This window comes from Python bivittatus, unplaced genomic scaffold, assembly GCF_059951505.1.
Source record: "Python bivittatus isolate LINGU-HERP-01145 unplaced genomic scaffold, Pbiv_v1 ctg000700_np1212, whole genome shotgun sequence".
NCBI lineage: Eukaryota > Metazoa > Chordata > Lepidosauria > Squamata > Pythonidae > Python > Python bivittatus.
The window spans coordinates 73,073,328-73,093,797 of NW_028277098.1; the positions used below are offsets into that span (position 1 = coordinate 73,073,328).

The 20,470-nt window shown below is 38.3% G+C and overlaps 1 protein-coding gene across 2 annotated transcripts in view; it reads left to right on the forward strand.

Annotated features, from left to right (window-relative positions):
- CEP250 (centrosomal protein 250) overlaps window positions 1-20,470 on the forward strand; it is a 43,990-nt gene that overhangs the window by 13,178 nt on the left and 10,342 nt on the right. For both annotated transcript variants that reach the window (XR_015798354.1, XM_025167157.2), the window contains exons 13-25: window positions 2,844-2,988; window positions 4,316-4,462; window positions 4,623-4,853; window positions 5,308-5,501; window positions 5,964-6,091; window positions 6,203-6,372; window positions 6,722-6,889; window positions 8,938-9,072; window positions 11,201-11,344; window positions 11,810-12,597; window positions 14,898-15,057; window positions 15,433-15,784; window positions 17,437-17,564. Coding sequence is in view for 1 of the 2 variants with exons in the window: in XM_025167157.2 (XP_025022925.2) it covers window positions 2,844-2,988; window positions 4,316-4,462; window positions 4,623-4,853; window positions 5,308-5,501; window positions 5,964-6,091; window positions 6,203-6,372; window positions 6,722-6,889; window positions 8,938-9,072; window positions 11,201-11,344; window positions 11,810-12,597; window positions 14,898-15,057; window positions 15,433-15,784; window positions 17,437-17,564 (2,890 nt within the window). In the remaining variant the exon portion in view is untranslated. The remainder of the gene's footprint in view (window positions 1-2,843; window positions 2,989-4,315; window positions 4,463-4,622; window positions 4,854-5,307; window positions 5,502-5,963; window positions 6,092-6,202; window positions 6,373-6,721; window positions 6,890-8,937; window positions 9,073-11,200; window positions 11,345-11,809; window positions 12,598-14,897; window positions 15,058-15,432; window positions 15,785-17,436; window positions 17,565-20,470) is intronic.

Consider the following 20,470-nt stretch of genomic DNA (forward strand, 5'->3'; position numbering starts at 1 on the left):
ATTTCCTTTACACACTTAGCCCTCTTTTTTTTTTTTTTTTTTGTCTGCGCTCAGTCATTACCGACCCTGCAGTGACTGCTTTGGATGAGTCCTTTGCAGTTTTCAAGGCAATTGTTTTTGGAAGTGGTTTGCCAGAGCCTCCTTCCTAGAGCAGAGCCCAGCTGGCGAGCGCAGGAGGCAGGGTTTCCGTTGCTTCGCGCCCTTTTCGGGCAAGCGCGGTTTCGTGCTTACCGGCAGCTGCTCCCGACTCCCGTGCAAGCGCCGCCAGCATTTTTCCTCCCACCGGAGTGAGAGTACCCATTTATCTACTCACGTGAGTTTTCGAACTGTTGGGTTGACAGGAGCTGGGGAGGAAACAGGAGCTCACCCTGTTTAGCGCGAAGGCTGGACTCGAACCGCTGAAGCGTCAGCCATTTCTGGCCGGCAACTTTCAGCGTCATTAAGCCGCTGCGCCACCGCGTCCCCACTAGCCCTCTTTACACACTTCCATAAAGATGATAAATAATTTTCTCTTTACACACTTAGCCCTCTTTACACACTTCCATAAATTCAAACAGCCCTAGGGCTGGTTGTTTTTAATATAAGTTTTTGGGCACAACCTGGGTTTATATTTATTCTCAGTATGGCATGTCTAATAAAATGATTTTTGAAGTTCACATTAATTTTAACTTTATCATATCATAAATATCCATGCCATCCAAACCTCTGGTCGTGATCTTCTCACTGTAAAAGTCTCTTGTTTGTAAGCAACATCCATTCTTTCATCCAGACCGAACAACAAGCAGCAAAATACAATTTCAAATCTGGTAAACCCAATCCTCCTCTTTCCTTTGCATCTTATAACACTCTATATTTAACTCGTGGTTTTAGATTTAGATATATCTTTTTGCCATTGTTTAAGTGGTACATCCGTTGTCAAAACCCGTATCGTTTGAAACAAAAGCATAATTCTTGGCAAAACATTCATTTTTATCACACATATTCTCCCCAACAATGACAGTTTTAACTTCTCCCATCTTAACATGTCCTTCTTAATTTCAGTCCATGTCTTAACATAATTATTTTGAAATAACATATAATTCATATTTGTCATAGTAATACCCAAGTATTTTACTTTTTTCTCAATCTTAAAGCCAGTTTTTTCCATCAGTTCTATTTGATCTTCTAATTTCATATTTGTTGATAACATCTTTGTCTTTTGATTATTAATCTTGAAATCTGCTAATATACTAAAGTCTTTTAATTTTCTTATTAATGCTTCTACTCCCTCTAGTGGATCTTCTAAAATTAACACCAAATCATCTGCAAATGCCCTTAACTTACAAGTTTCTTTTTTAATCTTAACTCCCATAATTCTCTGATCTTGTCTTATGTCTCTATTCAATACTCAAGGACCAAAATAAACAAAAGTGGAGACAATGGGGCATCCTTGTCTTGTCCCTTTTTGAATCTCACAAGTTTTTGTTAGTTTTCTATTAACAATTATTTGTGCTTTCTTACCCATTTAATTAACTTATCCTTACCCATTTAATAAAATTATCTCCAAGATTCATATGTTCCAAAACTCTAAACAAAAAAAATCCAAATTGTCAAAGGCCTTCTCTGCATCTAGGAATATCAATGCAGCCTTTTTCATTATGTTGCTCCAAGTATTCCAGAATATTCAAAACATTTCTGATATGATATTGTAGTTGTCTTTTAGATAAAAACCCACATTGATCTTCATGAATAAAATCCTATAAAATTATTTTCAGCCTTTCCGCCAAAATCATGGTAAACAATTTATAATCACTGTTCAAGAAAGATATTGGTCAATAGTTACTTGTTAAAGTTAAATCTTGTCCTTCTTTAGCTATTAATGTTATGTTAGCCTCCTTCCAAGTATCAGCCCTCTTTATACACTTCCAAAACATTTTTTTTATTTTCATCAGAATTATTCTGCATTTTCACTGCTTCTTTTAATCTAACCTGTTCCCTTTTCTTTTTATTGCCTTATTTGCAACTACCTTTTCTATACACATTATACATTTTCTCTTGTAATTTTTTCAGCAATCATTATTTTATATGCATATATTTCTCAGCCACAGCCTCTTTACTTCATTCCACTAGGCATTGATTTTCATATTTTCCACTTGTGTAATGAAATGTGCTTCTATAATACTCTGTAAAATAATTCCTTTCAGTCTGTTCCAAGCAGCTTCCACATTCTCTTTCCTTAGAACCTTTCCCCATTAATTCTGTTGGAAGATTAATTAATTAATTAATATTATACCAAGATACATACATTTATCTACTTGCTCTAGCTGTGGCTTTAACATAATGCTTTTTAGTAAGATAGAGGTAGTGCAGACTAGGTTACCAGCCTTAGTGTCACATGCAACATATCCTAAGAATTAGGACAGAATGTAGTCAGTTTGGGCACATTTTGGCTGGTATGCCACAAGAGCAACTAAACCTTTATCCATGATATTCTATATAACCTACCTTGTAAGCCAATATACTCTTGTCTGTATCCCACTATCTAGAAGGTATATGCAGATATTGATACAAGCTAAGGTGCTTCAATATTCCAATCCTGGAAATATGCACCTCCAATTTCGTAGATACAGCTTGACAGGAAGTAGATTAGAGAGAGTATACTCCCTCTCTCTACTCCCTTCCATGTACTGTACATCAGTTTTGTTAATTTTGTTTACTACTGTAAGTGAATTCCTTCCTAGTAGCAGTAATTTGGTTGCTAAAACAGCTTTCATTACTGTATGAGTTAGAATATGAAAGATGTACCTGTTTTAATGGAAAAATACATGTATAGTCTCCCTGTTTAAAAAATTGTTTCTTCTCAGTCAGGAAGATCAAAATGCTCTTGAAGAAAAGCATTCATTGTTAAAAAATGAATTGGTAGCTATGAGAGAGTCATTGGAAAAATCTCGTCTTGATGGAGATCTGATGAAGCAAGAAAAATATGAACTTGCTTTAGCATTGGAGCAGGTACTGTTAACGTATGCTTTTCTTGTTGAGACCTTAACTTACACTTGAACTTAAACTGGAAAAATATAAAGTATAAGTGGCATATTTACTTAATGCTATATAATACACCCTCTCTTCGTTTAGCGACCATGTTCTGTTCTAAAGACTTGGTTGTTAGGCAAAATGGTCAGTAAGTGAACACGTGACTGAAAGAGAGAGACCCTGCGAAGGTCACTGGTTGCTGCTGTCTCATTCAGATAAAGTTCTCTTGTAAAGTGTCCCCTTGCACGTCAGAGAGATTGCTTAAACAAGCTATCTCTTCTTGAGCTGTTTTTCTCCACAGCACAGCCTTCCCTAAAAGTGCTAACTGCAAGTTAACAAGTTCAGCTCTGTGACCTTAATTAGTTGATTAGAACCCTCCTGCTGGCTACCCTGCTGCCTGAAACTGACCAAACCTTAATCAGTTTCACACTGAAGGCTTTTGTTGTCAGGCACTTGTCATAAGTGTGCATATTGGTTGGAAAATGCATTTATTATTACCATTTATTGCCATCGTATTTGCAAATGGTTGCTAACTGAGGTAGTCGCTAAACAAGGAGTGGCTGTAATGATCAGGCTAACAAAAAAAGTGTAATTTATGTTATTTCTTTCCTGGGGCTTTTATGTAATTCCAATCTAATAAGACTGATATTCCCTTTTTATAGTAAGAGGGTTAAAATATAAAGACAACTTGTCCTGTTCTAAGTACAGGTAGTCCTCACTTAACTACCACAACTGGGACCAGAATTTAGGTCACTAAGCGATGTGGTTGTTAAGTGAATCATCACATGACCGGACCTGATTTTATAACCTTTTTTGTGGCAGCTGTTAAGTGAATCATCACGGTCGTTAAGTGAATCATGTGGTTCCCCATTAATTTTGCTTGCCAGAAGCTGGCTGGGAAAGTTGTAGATGGTGACCATGTGACCCTAGGATGCTGCAACTGTCGTAAGTGCGAGCTGCTTGCCAAGTGCCTGGATTGTGATCATGTGACCACGGGGGTGCTGCAATGGTTGTAACTTTGGGTACTGGTTGTAAGTCACCTTTTTTAGCACCATTGTAACTTCAAACAGTCACTAGACAAACTGTCGTTAAGCGAGGACTATCTGTATGTTAGGCACTAGGATCACACAGAAGGCAATTATAACATGAGTCTCTTTCTTGCCCTATTCCCAGTGCTACTCACAATGAGATCAAGTTATTTGGCAATAATTGGGTGAGCAGAATTTGCTATATGTTCAAGCCACCAACTAGAAATTTGTCGTAGTAATTGACAGATGCTTGTTTTTGGTGTGTTTTATTCTGTAAGGCTGAGGAGTCTCTTGCAAAGTTAACCAGTGCACACAATAAGCTGAAGGCAGAAACTGCTGACCTTCATGATGTGGTTACAAAGATGAGCGCCCTTAATGAGGCACTAGCACTGGATAAAGTGAGTTTAAACCAACTAATTTTGAAGGTAAGAACATATTCCAAACAAACTTTTAATGCTGAGCAGCATACAGTACGAAAGTAAGGGGTATGCTAATTTAGCAATTGTGTTCAGTTCAGAATAGGGAACAAAGGGTTCCTTAAGCTAAGATTATAATTATTAATTGCTGGTCTTTCATTAAATTCAGTTAGAGCAAGAAAACCAGGCTCTCTTGGACAAAATAGATCATGTAGAAAGGAGAGGAGCTACCTTGCAAAAGCAGCTTAACCAGACAGAAATAACAAATGAGGAATTAAATGCAGAGAAGTTTCGCTTGGTACAATTGCTGCATAAGGCTGAGGAGCTGCAGGAAAGCTTACAGAATGAACTGAGAGTGTTAACAGATGAAAAAGAAGAGGCATATGAGAAGTTGAGTCAGGTGAGTATTAGAAGCTAACCTGCATAGATATTTGATATCAGTAGCATTGTTTCCTATGGCAGAAGTTGGGGGTTGGGGTAGAATGAAGTTGGAGCCCAGCAAGATGGTACACTAATATGTGGGGAGAGTTGGCTTGGGGTGCCAGGAGTTTTTATTGTGGGTTTTTTTTTAACTGTTTGTATTGTTTTGTGAGCTTCCCAGGGTTGTGGTTCATAATATGGGTGGCTATGTAAGTTCTTTAAATAAATAAAGATAAATAACACAACTTAGATGTAGTGGATTTTAGTGTTTGTTTTATTATTGTTTTTATCCCAGTAGGCAGAATACAATTTTTTGTACATGTAAGTAAATAACTAATGATGAAACCATGAATATTTCCTTCTTTAGTGTGATATCTATCTATTAATTGGGACTAGTTTATGCTAAACATTATTTTTCTTGTTTCTTCTTCTAGGTGCATCATCAGCATGAAATATCTCATACTGGTTTGGAACAAGCAAATCAAGAGTTAAATCATATAGGAGAAATGCTGTCCAGGGCTTCCAGAGAAAAGGAATCACTAATGCGTGAAAAAACTGCTTTGGAAGTACGACTAGGGATTGTTGAAAGAGACAGATTGACTCTTACAGAGCAGGTGTCAACATTCAGGTAAGAAAGTGTTAGATGAAGATTCTTAATTATTTGAATTATTATTGGATCTGATTGTAGTAATCCTGGGTTCTGAAAAAACACTGTTCATAAGAGAACCACAAAGCTCTTGTATTAGAGATAGTTCTGCCTATGCAGAAAGCAACTTAAGAAATATATAGCAGTTAAATTATTCAAGCCATATCCATGTTTAAAGTTATGCGTATAATTTGTCTGCTTTCTATGAATCCATATAGTACGCACACAGAAGTATACAGTATGTTCTTTCCAAATGTCTAGTCTGGTGTCAGCTTGTCAAACAGATATTTAGTAAACTTATTTATGTTTATCACTGTATATTGATGTTCTAGCTGGAGTACTTCAAATGTTACATTTTTGCTTATAGTATCTTTCAAGTTTCATACAGTTTTGTAGAAGAAAGAGGCAAAATCTAAATGCTGATTTTATGTCTGTATTTTGTAGATCAGCAAAGGATCTTCTGGAATCAAGTCTGTTCCAAGCTCAACAGCAATTATCTCAACTAGAAGTTACCCGAGGTCAACTGGAAATGAAAATTCAGGCAATTAGCCAGGCCAAAGAAGTGATACAAGGTGAGAAATGGTTGGTGTTTTCTTGAGATAGTAGAATAGTTATACTTTCCCTGTTTAATGGGTAAATGTGATTCAGTAGAAATTCAATCTCTTCTTTGCTTATTCTTTCAGGAGAAGTCAAATGCCTTTGTGTTGAGCTGGAAGCCACAAAATCAAAAGTTGAACAAGAAAAGGAAGAAAAAGCACAGCAGCTGTCACAGATAGAGCACAAATACCAAGAAACCCTCAGCCGCTGCCACATTGTACATAAAGAAGAAATGGATGCAATCTCTCAGAAGCTGGTAAGCATTTATACAGTCACTCTGTCATTGGTTCAGTTTTGTTTGATAATGAAACTGATGAAAGAGTATTGTTTACCACATGACTGTCATGCCTGATTCTAAATTATACAACCAATTTTTTCCTTTCTCCAGCTCCTGTGTTTCATCTCAACCAATGTATTCTCTTTCTGGTCAATTCTTTTTCTTTTTCTTTTGGTCCAATCATTATATGAGATTAAGGCGTAGTATCTTGTCTTTATTAAACTCATTTCAGATCTTTGCTAAAGGCAGAACATTTGCTTTAGTGGTTAAAGAAGAAACCATTTTTTTCTCTCTCTGTATTTATTGGTTTTGCCTGATATATTTCTAGGGAAATGAACAAGAATGTCACCAGATAGAATTGGAACGTGTTGTCAAGGAGAAAGCAGAGATTGAAAGTGTCTATGAAAGGAAGCTCCTGGAACTGCAGCAAAAGTTCACTGATATTCAAACCCGTATGGAAGATGAGCTCATTAAAGTTGAAAATGCCAAACAAGAGGTAATATGGCTTGTTCTCCGCTCTGAACGCCATTAGGTGTGTAGACCTCATCCGCCAGAATTCTCTTGCCAGTATGGTAATTGCTGAGAATTCAGGTCTACATATCTGGAAGACGATGCTTCAACCCCTTTGTATTTCTCTTTTAGGATATTGTTTGTGACACTGGTATACTGATCTGGAGTATTATTGCCACCTATTCCTTTTTTTATTATTATTATTTCTTTTGATATTAACTCGTAAAACACCCACAACTGTATACCTTCCAATTGGCTGTTATTCACACACATATCTTTCACACAGACCTGCTCTTGCTAGGTATATATCATTCCTTAAGGTAATAAGAACTCTTGAGATGAGGATGTTGAGAATTTTGTTGTGATCAAAATAGAATTGCTATTATGCAGAACTCGGAGTGATAAAATTCAAGATATTAAAGTGATAATCTTATGTTTATGTTAATTTTTAAATATGTTTAAGACTTTCACATTTTATATATATTCTGTGCTGGATTTGGTCTCACAGCTTTTTAAAAACTACTTAAAATTGGTTTCAGAGTAATTAAATATTCCTTTTTATGCAGTACATTCTAAAACATATTTATCCCTGAATAATATCTGGGAATCTAATTTGAACACACATTGTTGAAGCTACTGTTTGCAATTTTAACAGAAAAGCTTTGTTCACACTGGACAGGTGAAAACCTAGATCCTAACCAGCTTCACACTTTCTGAGGCAAAAGCAGGAAGTTCAGTGAAATTATTAGTCTCCCAAACAAAGAGAAGTCATAGCAGACAATAAAGAGGGAATACAAAGGAAATGTCTTACTCTCTACACTTCACTACCCTTGTGGTCAGCAGGTGCTAAAACTCTGAACAACTTCTAATACTTCAGTAATGTGCATTTGGTAGCATCTCACTTGTACCTTATGCTTAATAGAGGAAGTACCTGAAACATGTAGAATAAATACAGACACATAATGCAAGCACTGGGCTTTTTAAAATTGTCTTTATACAGTTGTTTAGGTTGTCTTCTTTCTTCCATTAACATTTTTGAGGTAATTCAACAGTAGTTGGAACCATTGGGCCTGTATTGAGGAAAACATATATATGTGAATATAACCACATCCATTAGGAGAATGTAGAGCTAGATATTTAAGGTCCAAAAAGACAAAGAAAGTTACATGATCTGATTGAAAGCCTGCACCTCTGAGTTTTCTGTCATTGGCGGGGGGGCGGGGGGCGGGGTAGAGGGTAGAGGAGGAAAAGAAGAAGGCAGGACTCTAACAGGAACAAGAAGAGAAAAGTATGGAAATATTTCAATCGGGAAAGCAAATCAGAGACAAATCACCAAATGAGAGACAGAGAATGAAAGAGAACATCCCTTCTTGCTTTCTCAGCTCCAGCAAGAGAAAAGGTGCATAAAGCTGATGTTTCTGGGGTGCATCTCCAATAAAAGTTGAGCTTAAGTCATTTGCTCTCTGGCACCTTGGTCTATTTCTCAAGGTTGGTGTGAAGATAAAGTGGAAAGGCAGAAGAGAACCTTGTATATTTACCTTCTTGAGGTGCCATCTATGTAATTTCATCTTTTTCCTGAAATTCTGTCGTAGCATTGATTCAGGAATTTACAGTGACTATGGTCAGTTTTCCTAGAAACCTGATCATTTTCAAATAGGTAGAACAAAGGAGAGGTGGGCCTCATGGTGATATATAAGAAAACAATATATTTTATGGAAGATGCTCAGTATGATTTGATTCTTTTGGACACTAAAATAAGTAACAAAGTAAAATTTAGAGTAGATATAAATTGTTAAAACAGAAATAGCTATTTGTGGTATTTCATACTTGGCAATACTGTATTTAGATTTGAAACCTTGGGAAATGAGTCTTTTGAGAAGACTTGAAATGCTCATGCTTCATTCAAGTCTAATTATGGGATCCAGCCTGAGGTTATTATAAACTGTTAGTCTCTAGTATGAAACTTCTGGCTTTAAAAAGCATCATGCATTTGATGGATTCAAATGTATTTCTGTGTAATGTCTACATGTATAGGCTCTTCTAGAAAAAGAAAATGAAAAGAAATCTTTACGAGAGGAAATCTTCCAAACAAATGAGAAACTTGTTAGTACTTGTCAGCAGCTGGAGTATCTTCATCAAGAGATGAAGAAGCTGGAAGAGAGGGAGCAGGTAGGAATAAGCAGATGAGTGAAAAATATTGTGCAGCCTGCCAAGAATCCAGCACAATGCAATAATAGATGTATACAACTACCCTTTCACATGATAGATACAATACTCTCATTTGTCCTCTTTTGTTGTACAGAGTCCAGGTTCCTAGAGGATATATAAGTGAGGGTTAGCAATCTGTTCAGGCTGGTGGACACATTTGGAATTTTGAAGCATGTTGCAGATTGTCTTGCAAAACTATTGTCCTAGGAGGGATTTACCTTTTCAAGTAATGGCTATCATGGTGAGTTTAGCATCCCAAACATCAATTTACCAGAAGGCTCCACTTATCCCCTCTAGTTTCCAGGATACTCTGTACAGCCCCAGCTTATTTTTATTTTCTCAGACTGGATGGAAGGTCTTTTGGGGGCATTTTTTGTGAATTAAGATGGTACTCAAGTCAGCATGCCATCTTCCAGTTTAAGTTGTGATGGGGAAAGAGCTTGATGGGTACCAAGGGAGATATGTGCAGGCCTAGTGGAATCTACAAACATCTAGCAAAAGAAGGTAGATGCTGAGAAAGATTCAAGGCAAATCTGGGTGAACATGACTTAAAACCAATCTATGGCCTATCATATGGCAGTGATAGTAAAAATGATGTCCTCCTCTGCCACCATAGCATCACCATAGTACTGTCCAACAAAGGTTCTTTGAATAGTAACAACTTTATTCAATTCTAGGTTTTGAATTCATGAAAGGGTGCTCTTGACAACCTAGTGTGACAAGCTTACAGTATATTTTACTGGTGAAATTGCTGATAGCTGACTTAGTATTAAGAACAGGTTGTGGCATGATGATTGTGACAATCATTAGTTCAGTTCTGCACGACAAGCTTATTGTCTAGCTGCAGTAGATCATCAGTTTATGAGCCCAAAGGGATAATAAAGTTGCAGTATGGTCTTGTCATGGACATCTTGTCTCTGTTTAGTTGCTTAAAGCTTATGAAAATTTATTTCTGTTCCTCAAAATTGTTTGAAAATCTCCCTATAAGATTGCTTCCTCCTGTGGTTCAAGTCATCTATTTTCTTGATCATAGCCTAACTGCATGCATCCTTGCTTGCTTATTTATCTATCTATCAGATTTACATCATGCCACAATCATAAAATGTTTCTTGTCCACTCACAGTAATAAAGACCAAAAACATCCTAGAAATATATTTTAAAAACCTCAGAACAATACATGATATTAGCCCAAAAGCCCTCTGGAAAAGCGCTACTTTCAACTTCTTCCAGAAGGCAGATAATGTTGGAGATAAGTAAATGGGAGATCATTTCAAAGGGCTGGCCCCATCATGGAAGAAGAATGCCAGGTTTCAGCCCCCTAACCTTCTGGAAATAGGGGACAACTGGCAGCTTCTGCTGGCACAACTGAAGTGGTTGGGCCAACTTTAGTGGCAAGTGGTGAGAAAAAAATTTACATACATTATGGTTTTGGGCATTTTATTCTGAGGTCATATAGGAAGTGTAATCTAGCTCAGTGCAGTTTTTGGTTGGACATTTTCCTCTTACAAATCCACCACTGTTCTTCAGCCAAATTTTGATGGTGTACCATTTTTGGATAATGTAGAAAATAAAAAACACAATCAGGTTTAGTTGTTTTGCAAATATAGCCATTATTCTTTGTAAAATGTATATAAGCCATGTATTAGAATAGACCTTACATTACTTCTTTTCCTATGACAGAGTATCTCTATCATGTTATTCATTACCACAGATATGCATATAATTTAAAATTCAGATAGCTTGAAATAGAATTTATATAGGAGAATATAAGGCTGGATGGCACTGCTAATAATTTTTTTTGAAATTATGTGGATGATTTGTGTATTGTTTTAATTGTTTGTATGCCACTCAGAGCCTGTGAGAATGGAGTGGCATAGTAAATCAAATAAATAAAATAAATAAATAAATAAATAAATACACACTTGTGAATGCATATGCATGCATGCATATATACTCCTAGATTTGTATAAGCATCTAGAAACTTAATAAAAGAAAGGTGTCATTACATGTATAGAAACTAGGCTTGGATATGCACAGATACAGTTTAAAAATATTAAATCCCAATTCTTATGTATTTATATATTGGCAGAATAATGTACAACTTCTGGAAGCTGAGCTGAAAGATACCACAAATACAATGAAAACATTGAAAATAAAGCATAAGGAGGAAATAAAATTTCTCAAAGAAGAAATAAATGTCCTACTTAATCAGCGAGACAGTTTACAAAACCAGGTGATTTTACTTTAAACTATCTTCTTCCCACATGCTAATGTGCAGCTTTTCTGAAATTGCAATAAGAATCTGTTTGTGGGTTAAAACTGTGCTTTGTGAACTTTTCCAAAACATTATGGAAAGCTGTACAAATAAGAAGAAAATCAAAGCATTGCTATAAGGAACATATATTAAGAAAAGCCAGATGTTCTGGGTTATATAACAAGACTGTGATACTGGAAGCTAACTCCCCTTCCACCAAATTTATTTTTTTCCTGTCTCCTTAATGAGGCAATAACTCCATCACGCTGGTACCATTTCTATTATAATCAGAGCTCACACTGACATTAAATTAGTTTCTCTTGAGATGTTTGAACCTATGCCATTATCTCTTCGTTCATGGTGGGTCATAATGTACCATCTTATGTTGACACTTGTGAAAAGTGTATCATCTGCCTCTTCACTATATTATTCTCCCTTTTTAAGATACAAGAGTTGGAGTTCCAGCTACTGAGTACAAAAGATTCTTGTAAATTGATTAACGAAGAGGCTCAGCAACATTTAAGAGAAATGCAAGAACTGTCTGAACAGAAGGAGCTTGAATTGTCACACCTACAAAAGACACTAGAAACAGAAAGAAAACAGAAGGAGGAGGCAGTAGAGCAGAACATTAAGTGGCAGAGACAGAAGGAAGAGTTGGAGCAGAGAAACACAGAACTGAGAGCTATGCTGCAAAGTCAGTGGGAGGCTGAAAAAGACCTAAACAACAAGCTACTAAGGAAGCAAGAAGAGGTAGAGCACCAGCAGACCACTATTCAAGCCCTGGAAAAAGAGCAGAGTCAGTGGGAAGAGGCAGAGCTTCAGAATTCAGAGCAACAGAAAGTGCTTCAGAGGCAATGGGAAGAGGCAAAGTCTCAAATTAAACAGCTTCAAAATCAGAAAAGGGACACAGAGCTTCAGAACATGGAGCTGCGGCACCAGAAAGAGGAGGTGGAACTTAAGAATGCAAAACTGAAAGCTGTACTTCAAAGGCAGCAAGAGGAGGCAGAACACAAAAGTGCCATGCTTCAGAGCCATTGGGAAGAGGCACAAAAATGCTGTTCAGAGTTGCAGAATTGGAAGGAAAAAGTTGAACGTCAGAATGCGGAATTTCAGGCCCTTCTCCATAACCGGCAAGAGGAAATGGAAAGTAAGGATATATGTATGAAGAAAGAACAAAACCAGAATTTGGAGCTTAAGGCAACATTGCAAGCTCTGGAGCAGGAACGAGCCAGGTGAGCACAAACTACAGGAAATTGTAGGTGGAATAATGATCTCAGAGAGAGTTACTTTTTGATTGATTCTCCATGAGTATTAAATAATTGTGTGGGTGTACAGAATTTTTTAGAATGTACTTGGGGGAAATTTCTCTTAGAAAAAGTCAGGATGGTTCTTGACTGTTTATTCTAAGAGGGTACTTTAGAATTTTATATTTAAAAATGGAGAGCCTTCTATACTTCTTAAAGCTTAGTTTTTATAGTCTGATTAGTCTGACTGGTGTTTGTAACATCCTGTCAGGAACATGGCTGCCATACAATGATTACACTAGAATTTCATTGATCTGTGTCTGTTAATACTGGTATGATCTCCCTTGCTTTTATATTACATCATTTATGTTAAGAGAGATGATCTCTTCGTTGCTTAATCTCATATATTCCCCTAATTACATTGCATGAATAATTTTTATATCAGTATCTTCTTTTGCAGATACACACTGCATTTGACACATTTTTGTGTAATTACCATTTCCTAGAATACAGTGGGGCAAAAAAGTATTTAGTCAGCCACCAATTGTGCAAGTTCTCCCACTTAAAAAGATGAGAGAGGCCTGTAATTTTCATCATAGGTATACCTCAACTATGAGAGACAAAATGGGGGGGAAATCCAGAAAATCACATTGTCTGATTTTTAAAGAATTTATTTGCAAATCATGGTGGAAAATAAGTATTTGGTCACCTACAAACAAGCAAGATGTCTGGCTCTCACAGACCTGTAACTACTTCTTTAAGAGGCTCCTCTGTCCTCCACTTGTTACCTGTAGTAATGGCACCTGTTTGACCTTGTTATCAGTATAAAAGACACCTGTCCACAACCTCAAACACTCACACTCCAAACTCCACTATGGCCAAGACCAAAGAGCTGTTGAAGGACACCAGAAACAAAATTGTAGACCTGCACCAGGCTGGGAAGACTGAATCTGCAATAGGCAAGCAGCTTGGTGTGAAGAAATCAACTGTGGGAGCAATAATTAGAAAATGGAAGACATACAAGACCACTTATAATCTCCCTTGATCTGGGGCTCCACGCAAGATCTCACCCCGTGGGGTCAAAATGATCACAAGAACGGTGAGCAAAAATCCCAGAATCACACGGGGGGACCTAGTGAATGACCTGCAGAGAGCTGGGACCAAAGTAACAAAGGCTACCATCAGTAACACACTACGCTGCCAGGGACTCAAATCCTGCAGTGCCAGACGTGTCCCCCTGCTTAAGCCAGTACATGTCTGGGCCCGTCTGAAGTTTGCTAGAGAGCATTTGGATGATCCAGAAGAGGATTGGGAGAAAGTCATATGGTCAGATGAAACCAAAGTAGAACGTTTTGGTCTAAACTCAACTCGTCGTGTTTGGAGGAGAGAGAATGCTGAGTTGCATCCAAAGAACACCATACCTACTGTGAAGCATGAGGGTGGAAACATCATGCTTTGGGGCTGTTTTTCTGCAAAGGGACCAGGACGACTGATCTGTGTAAAGGAAAGAATGAATGGGGCCATGTATCGTGAGATTTTGAGTGAACACCTCCTTTCATCAGCAAGGGCATTGAAGATGAAACGTGGCTGGGTCTTTCAGCATGACAATGATCTCAAACACACCGCCCGGGCAACGAAGGAGTGGCTTCGTAAGAAGCATTTCAAGGTCCTGGAGTGGCCTAGCCCGTCTCCAGATCTCAACCCCATGGAAAACCTTTGGAGGGAGTTGAAAGTCCGTGTTGCCCAGCGATAGCCCCAAAACATCACTGCTCTAGAGGAGATCTGCATGGAGGAATGGGCCAAAATACCAGCAACAGTGTGTGAAAACCTTGTGAAGACTACAGAAAACGTTTGACCTCTGTCATTGCCAACAAAGGATATATAACAAAGTATTGAGATGAACTTTTGATATTGACCAAATACTTATTTTCCACCATGATTTGCAAATAAATTCTTTAAAAATCAGACAATGTGATTTTCTGGATTTTGCCCCCCATTTTGTGTCTCATAGTTGAGGTATACCTATGATGAAAATTACAGGCCTCTCTCATCTTTTTAAGTGGGAGAACTTGCACAATTGGTGGCTGACTAAATACTTTTTTGCCCCACTGTATATACTGATATTTTGCCTATACACCATAATTGTGACCTTCATAAGTTTGTATTATAAAATAACTAAAGCTGTGTAATAATATCATCTAAGGAAAAGAAAATTGGGTTTTTGTACTTGAATATACAATTACCCTATAACTGCAATCTTGGTTTGTTTGTTTGTTGTCCTGCTGCAGCTTGGTTATCTCACTGGAGGAGAAAGAGGTCAGGCTCAAGAAACTGCAAGAGAAGGATGATGCTCACCAGGATGAAATCACCAAATTGAATAGCACCCTACACCATGCAGAACAGATGCTTGCTGAGCACAGAAAAGAAGTGCAGGAACTCATTAGCCAGGTATCATCCACAACAATTCCTTTTTATTTTTCTGCTCTGTTGCCAGTCTCTGTGTTATTCATGTAGTATTTTTAGCACGAAACCTGCTTTTCATATTTTATTCTTCCTAATACATTGGCCTCTTTCTTGGCATTGTTTGGAATAACCTGGCTTAGTTTTTTTGTCTACATGCCCAGTTCTAAAGTGGATGTAATAACATGTATGTAATGCCCTATTTATCTTTGTAAAAATATTTAGTACTTATCCTTTTAACTAGCACTTAAATTAACTTTTCCCAGTTTGTCTTTTATTTTGCTGAAGAGGATTTACTTATCTTAGAGATAATCCTTGTATACCCTTTTTTCCTATGTCCAAGTTATACTGTTTTCCCCATAGATGGAATCACTCAAGCAGATGATGGTACAGAAGGAGGCAACTTTGATAGCTCATAAGCAACAGCTAACTCAAGATCTGGAAATTTCCTGTGCTAATGAGCAACATGCAAAAGATGCTATGCAAAAGCTGGAGGCTGAAGTATCCCAGTTACGCTTAAGCCTATGTAGCGCAGAGAGTAGGGCAGAGGCGCTGGCATCTGAGTGTCAGCGTGCTTGTTCAGTTCGTTGGGAGGCCCAGGCCCAGCTGACAAAGCTACATTCAGTTCTTCAGTGCATGCTGTGTAACAGTCCTGAGCCAAAGCTTAGAGGCCAAGGAGACCAAAACTTTTGGAGTTCATCATCCCTTAATAGAGGTAAGTCTAAGGAGCAAGCAAATGAGCATTATTTTACAAGTCATTTTTAAATTAAGTATCACAGCCAGAACTCCAATGTAGTAGAGCTAGATTTTAGTTTCTTTGTGCGTATTTGCTAATGTGATATACAGAAATTGCAGCTAACCTAATTCAGCTTCTTATGAATTAAAATATAGTGAAATTCTCAGAATATAGGAAGAAAACTTGATGCTTATTTTTATACCAATAGTATAAATTGCTAATCAACAACCTTTATAAACATGTGATTCATATCAAACTATTGGCTATCTATAATATACAAGGTAGAATTGACTTTTTTCTAAAATTGCAGTTTGGAATAGTACAGAAGAAAGAATTGAAAGATGCTAGAGTCAGAGCCCGTTATTAGTATAAAAAAAAACTTCTGGTTCATTTCTGGGAAATATGTCCCCACTATAGAAATGGTATGTGTGTCATTTCAATATTTTTGTGTGTGTGTGTGTGCCTTTGAGTCAGTGTTGACTTCTGGTAGCTCCCTGGATAAGTCCCTGCAGATTTCAGAAGTAGCTTGCCATTGCCTTCTTCCTAGGACTGAGAGGGAGTTAGGATGGCACCATTTTTAATAGAAGGAAAAACAACTATAATTCTTAATGAAGTCATTTGATAGTTACCTGAGACCTATTTGGAAGAGTGATTAAAATGAATGATACTGGCTTTTGAACTGTTTTTTGAATAATAGCAACTTTTAATCCCAGCTCAAAACATTTTCTTTGGCTACATATTTTAAATTGTTTTTATTAGAGATATGCAAATCCTTCAAAAGAAGTGCTTCACAACACATGAGAATGTGAGCAGGGCATTTCACTTTGAATAATTAAAGCATCCATTTTTTCCCCAGGCTTGTGCTTCCAGCAGTCCCTATGTATAAGTACATCCACAGCTACTTCATTTAATTTTCCCCCCAGTAAAAATGCAGCTGTCTTAATATGTCAAAGAGAGATGCTTCATTTGTATGTGTGTTGTGAAATATAGGATTAATTGTTTAAGGATTTAAGTGTTACTTTTATATTGTATTTATATTGTATATTGTCACTGTATTTTTATTATTCATCATACAAGGTCTTATTTGTATAAAGGGTTGTTCAGAAGTTTTTAAATTAAATAAATAAAAATCAGAAAGTTGGGATTGCAGAGTATAAGTTCTGGGTTTTGAAATACTGTCTATGATAAAATAATAAATAAGGTATGATGATAAGATCTGGCTACAAACTTCATTTGACATTTGGCTTATAGGTTGTGAAGCACTCTAAGACATTAGAATTATTACTTTACAAGAAATGCCAGCCAAAATAGATGCTACAGGTGACAGGGACAAAACTCTATTTGAGTGGGTTTTTTGTTCCTGGATATGTAATGCAAATAATGTTTGACAATCACCACTGGAAATTCTGTGTGAAAAGTTGCCCTGACACTTCTGGAGGCTACCTGGTTGGTGAAAGCAGTATTCCATGTTCTAAGATAAAGATAGAATGCAATGCAGAACCATATCAGGTTCAGATCTATCACAGTAGGTAGTTTGACTTTCAAAGTTTTATCTAGATTTCCCTTTCTTTCCAATCAATAACCTTTCTGTTATCTGAAGATTTAGTTATCAAAGAGGCTTATTTCTTCAGAACAGGATAATATGAAGGGACTGGCTTTGTCTCAACCTAAGGACAGTTCCACAGAGCTTACAGTGGAGAGAGTCGCAGAAGCACTTCAAGATTTGCGGCAAGATCTCTGGCGGGCTCACCTTGACCGGGTAACTTCCTTTTTGGTTTATGAATGTGTCATCGTTCTTTGGGTTGCTTCCAGACATTTTAAAGGAAACATAGCAAAACTTTTATAAAGCTGTTGTGATGCATGTTATCCAACACTACTACTCTTTTAAGTCAGCTGTTGAAGAACGTGAATAAATAGTTGCTGCAGAAAACATGTGCTAGTCAGCTTCCCACAGGCATCTCACTGGCCACTGAAGAATAGAATCATGGATTAGATAATCCTGTGTTTTTGTCCATCCAGTGTTTGTCTTTATATTATTAAGTTGAAAAACACATGAAGGTGTCTCATTGGATACTGATAATCAAAATAAAGATTTTAAAACTCTAAGGAATAAAATCAAGATTAAGAAACTCTTAGGAAGTTCATTTATACAGGTAGTCCTCACCTAATAACCACAATTGGGACCGGAATCTCAGTCATTGAGCAAAGGGTCATTAATTGAGATGCCCATGTGACTGCTTTGCTTAACGACCGCAATCTGGGCACTCCCAGTTGTGGTTGTTAAGCAGTCTCCCAGGTTGTTAAGTGGACAGAGCAAAAGAGCTATCTTCTGAAGGATTTCAGCTCAGCATAGAACTGAAATCCTCCCAGCAGGCAGCTCTTTGAGACTGAAAGGGCTGCTTGCCAGACAGTTTCAGTTCCGTGAAGAGCTGAAATCCTCCTGGCAGGCAACCCTTTTGCCTTAAAACATTCCTAAAGCCTGTCGAAGGGTTTGCCCTCCCCTCTATGGACGGAGGGGGAATCCTTCCTGGGTCTGGGTCTGGGTCTGGGTCTGGGTCTGGGTCTGGGTCTGGGTCTGGGTCTGGGTCTGGGTCTGGGTCTGGGTCTGGGTGGGGTTTCCCTTCCCCACTCAGTGGTGGATAAGAATGGAGCTCAGATCTTCAGGATTTGAGCTCTGTATCTATCTGCTGCCAAGAGGTTTCTCCTCCCTTCTCAGTGGTGGGTGAGAATGGAGGTGAAAGGATTTGAGCTCAGTTCCTTCACACTACTGAGAGGTTTCAAATCAAAATGAAAATAAAAGATTTAAAAGGACTTAACTCCCCAGCCATTTGCGCACCCTCCCTGGCCACTCACGCACTCTTGCACACCCACACCCGGCAGCAGCCACTCCAAGCCCCGCTGCGCTCATGCTGTGGTTCCCCAACTACCTGCACACCCTTGTGCACCCTCCTTGAGCCTCACTGTGCTTGCACCATGCCTCCCTGCACTAATGCACCCTCCTTGAGCCTCACTGTGCTCGTGCTATGCCTCCCTGCCACTCGCACACCCTCATGCACCCTCCTCAAGCCTTGCTGCACTCACGCTGCACTTCCCTGCCACCCGTGCACCCTCGCTTACCCTCCCTGAGCCTCGCTGTGGTCGTGCCACAACTCCCTAGCAACTCACGCACCCTCTTCATCCCAGCAGCAGCCACCCTAAGCCCTGCCATGTTCGTACCATGCCTCCCTCGCCACTCGTGCATCCTCACACACTCTCCCCTAGCCTTGCTGCACTCGTGCCATGCCTGTGTTCGTGCTATGCTTCCCTGGCCAATCATGTACCCTTGTGCACACTCCCTCACCTGGCAGCAACCAACCCAAGCCCTGCTGCGCTTGTGTCATGCCTCTCTGGCCACCCGCACACCCCCTTGCTCCCTCTCCCACCTGGCAGCAGCCACTTACCTGCCTGCTGGCTTGCTTGCAAGCTGCCTGGAACTTGCAATTTCCTGCTGGCTTCCCCACTGACTTTGGTCCTTGGAAGCTGGCAGGAAGTTGCAAGGAGGTGCTTGGTTAATGACCCATGATCCTCGCTTAACAGTGGCAACAGTGACTGCAGGGATTGCTGTTGCTAAGCAATACAGTCATGTGATGTTGTACTTTATGACATCATCACTTAGCAACGGAAATTCTGGTCCCAATTGCCGGCATAACTCGAGGACTACCTGTACTTCTGTTATTAAAGAGATTCCTGACTTGAGCAAAACCTGTTGATCAGTGAATCAGGCTTCATCTTTCTCTTTGGTAACTTTGGTATTAGTTAACTGCTAGATTTATAAGAAAAACTATTTTTTCATTTTTAATTGATAACACTATACTTAATGAATCTATATGATAGATTTTTCAAAAGTTAAACATTATTTTAAAGCTAATGAGATTAAGTGTATGTCTAGCTTATTTGTGTCTTAATTCAGCTGTCAAATCAAGAAGCTATTAGCATTCTGTTTTAGTACTTCCAGTTTTATTTCCTGCAGCAGAATCATCATTTACTGTTCCTTTAAAGGCTATTTGTGATTGCTTTTTTCACCTGCTTTCTAGGTATTACTCCAGATACATTCTTTTATTCACATATAGCAGTAAGCCATAATGTGCTTTGCTTGTTTTTGGCTTAGTGAAATGTGCATATTCATCTGCCCAATGAAATCAGTTTATCTGGCGGCATAAAACACAACTTGAGAACAAAGTTTGGTTTATTTGGACTTAGAATGTTGACTTGTTATTGCTTATTTTATGTTCCACAGTTTAATTCTGCTCACTAGCAGAAGGCATGAGAAAAACACTTACGGAATTGGCCATTTGTTTTTTAAGCTGGTTTTAGTTGGTTCAGTAAACCACTGTTAATACAAATCCTATTGTGTGTAAATGTAGTCTGCAAGTTTTAGCCTTTTTCCCCAATGTTGTATAATAAAAGCAGTTGCTATGAATATAGCCTAAAACAGAAATAGGATGAGTGGGAAGTGGTTGTTTTAGTTCTTTTCTAACTAGGCTTCTTTCCCCAGAGAAATGTTCCCCATAGGAGAAAAAGAAAAAAGCTTGAAATGGGCATAGCAGTGTCAAGGGTTCTTTTCTAGACTGTATTCAATGAGATTGACACAGACTCAAAAGACCCACAAAAGCACTGGACTCTGGG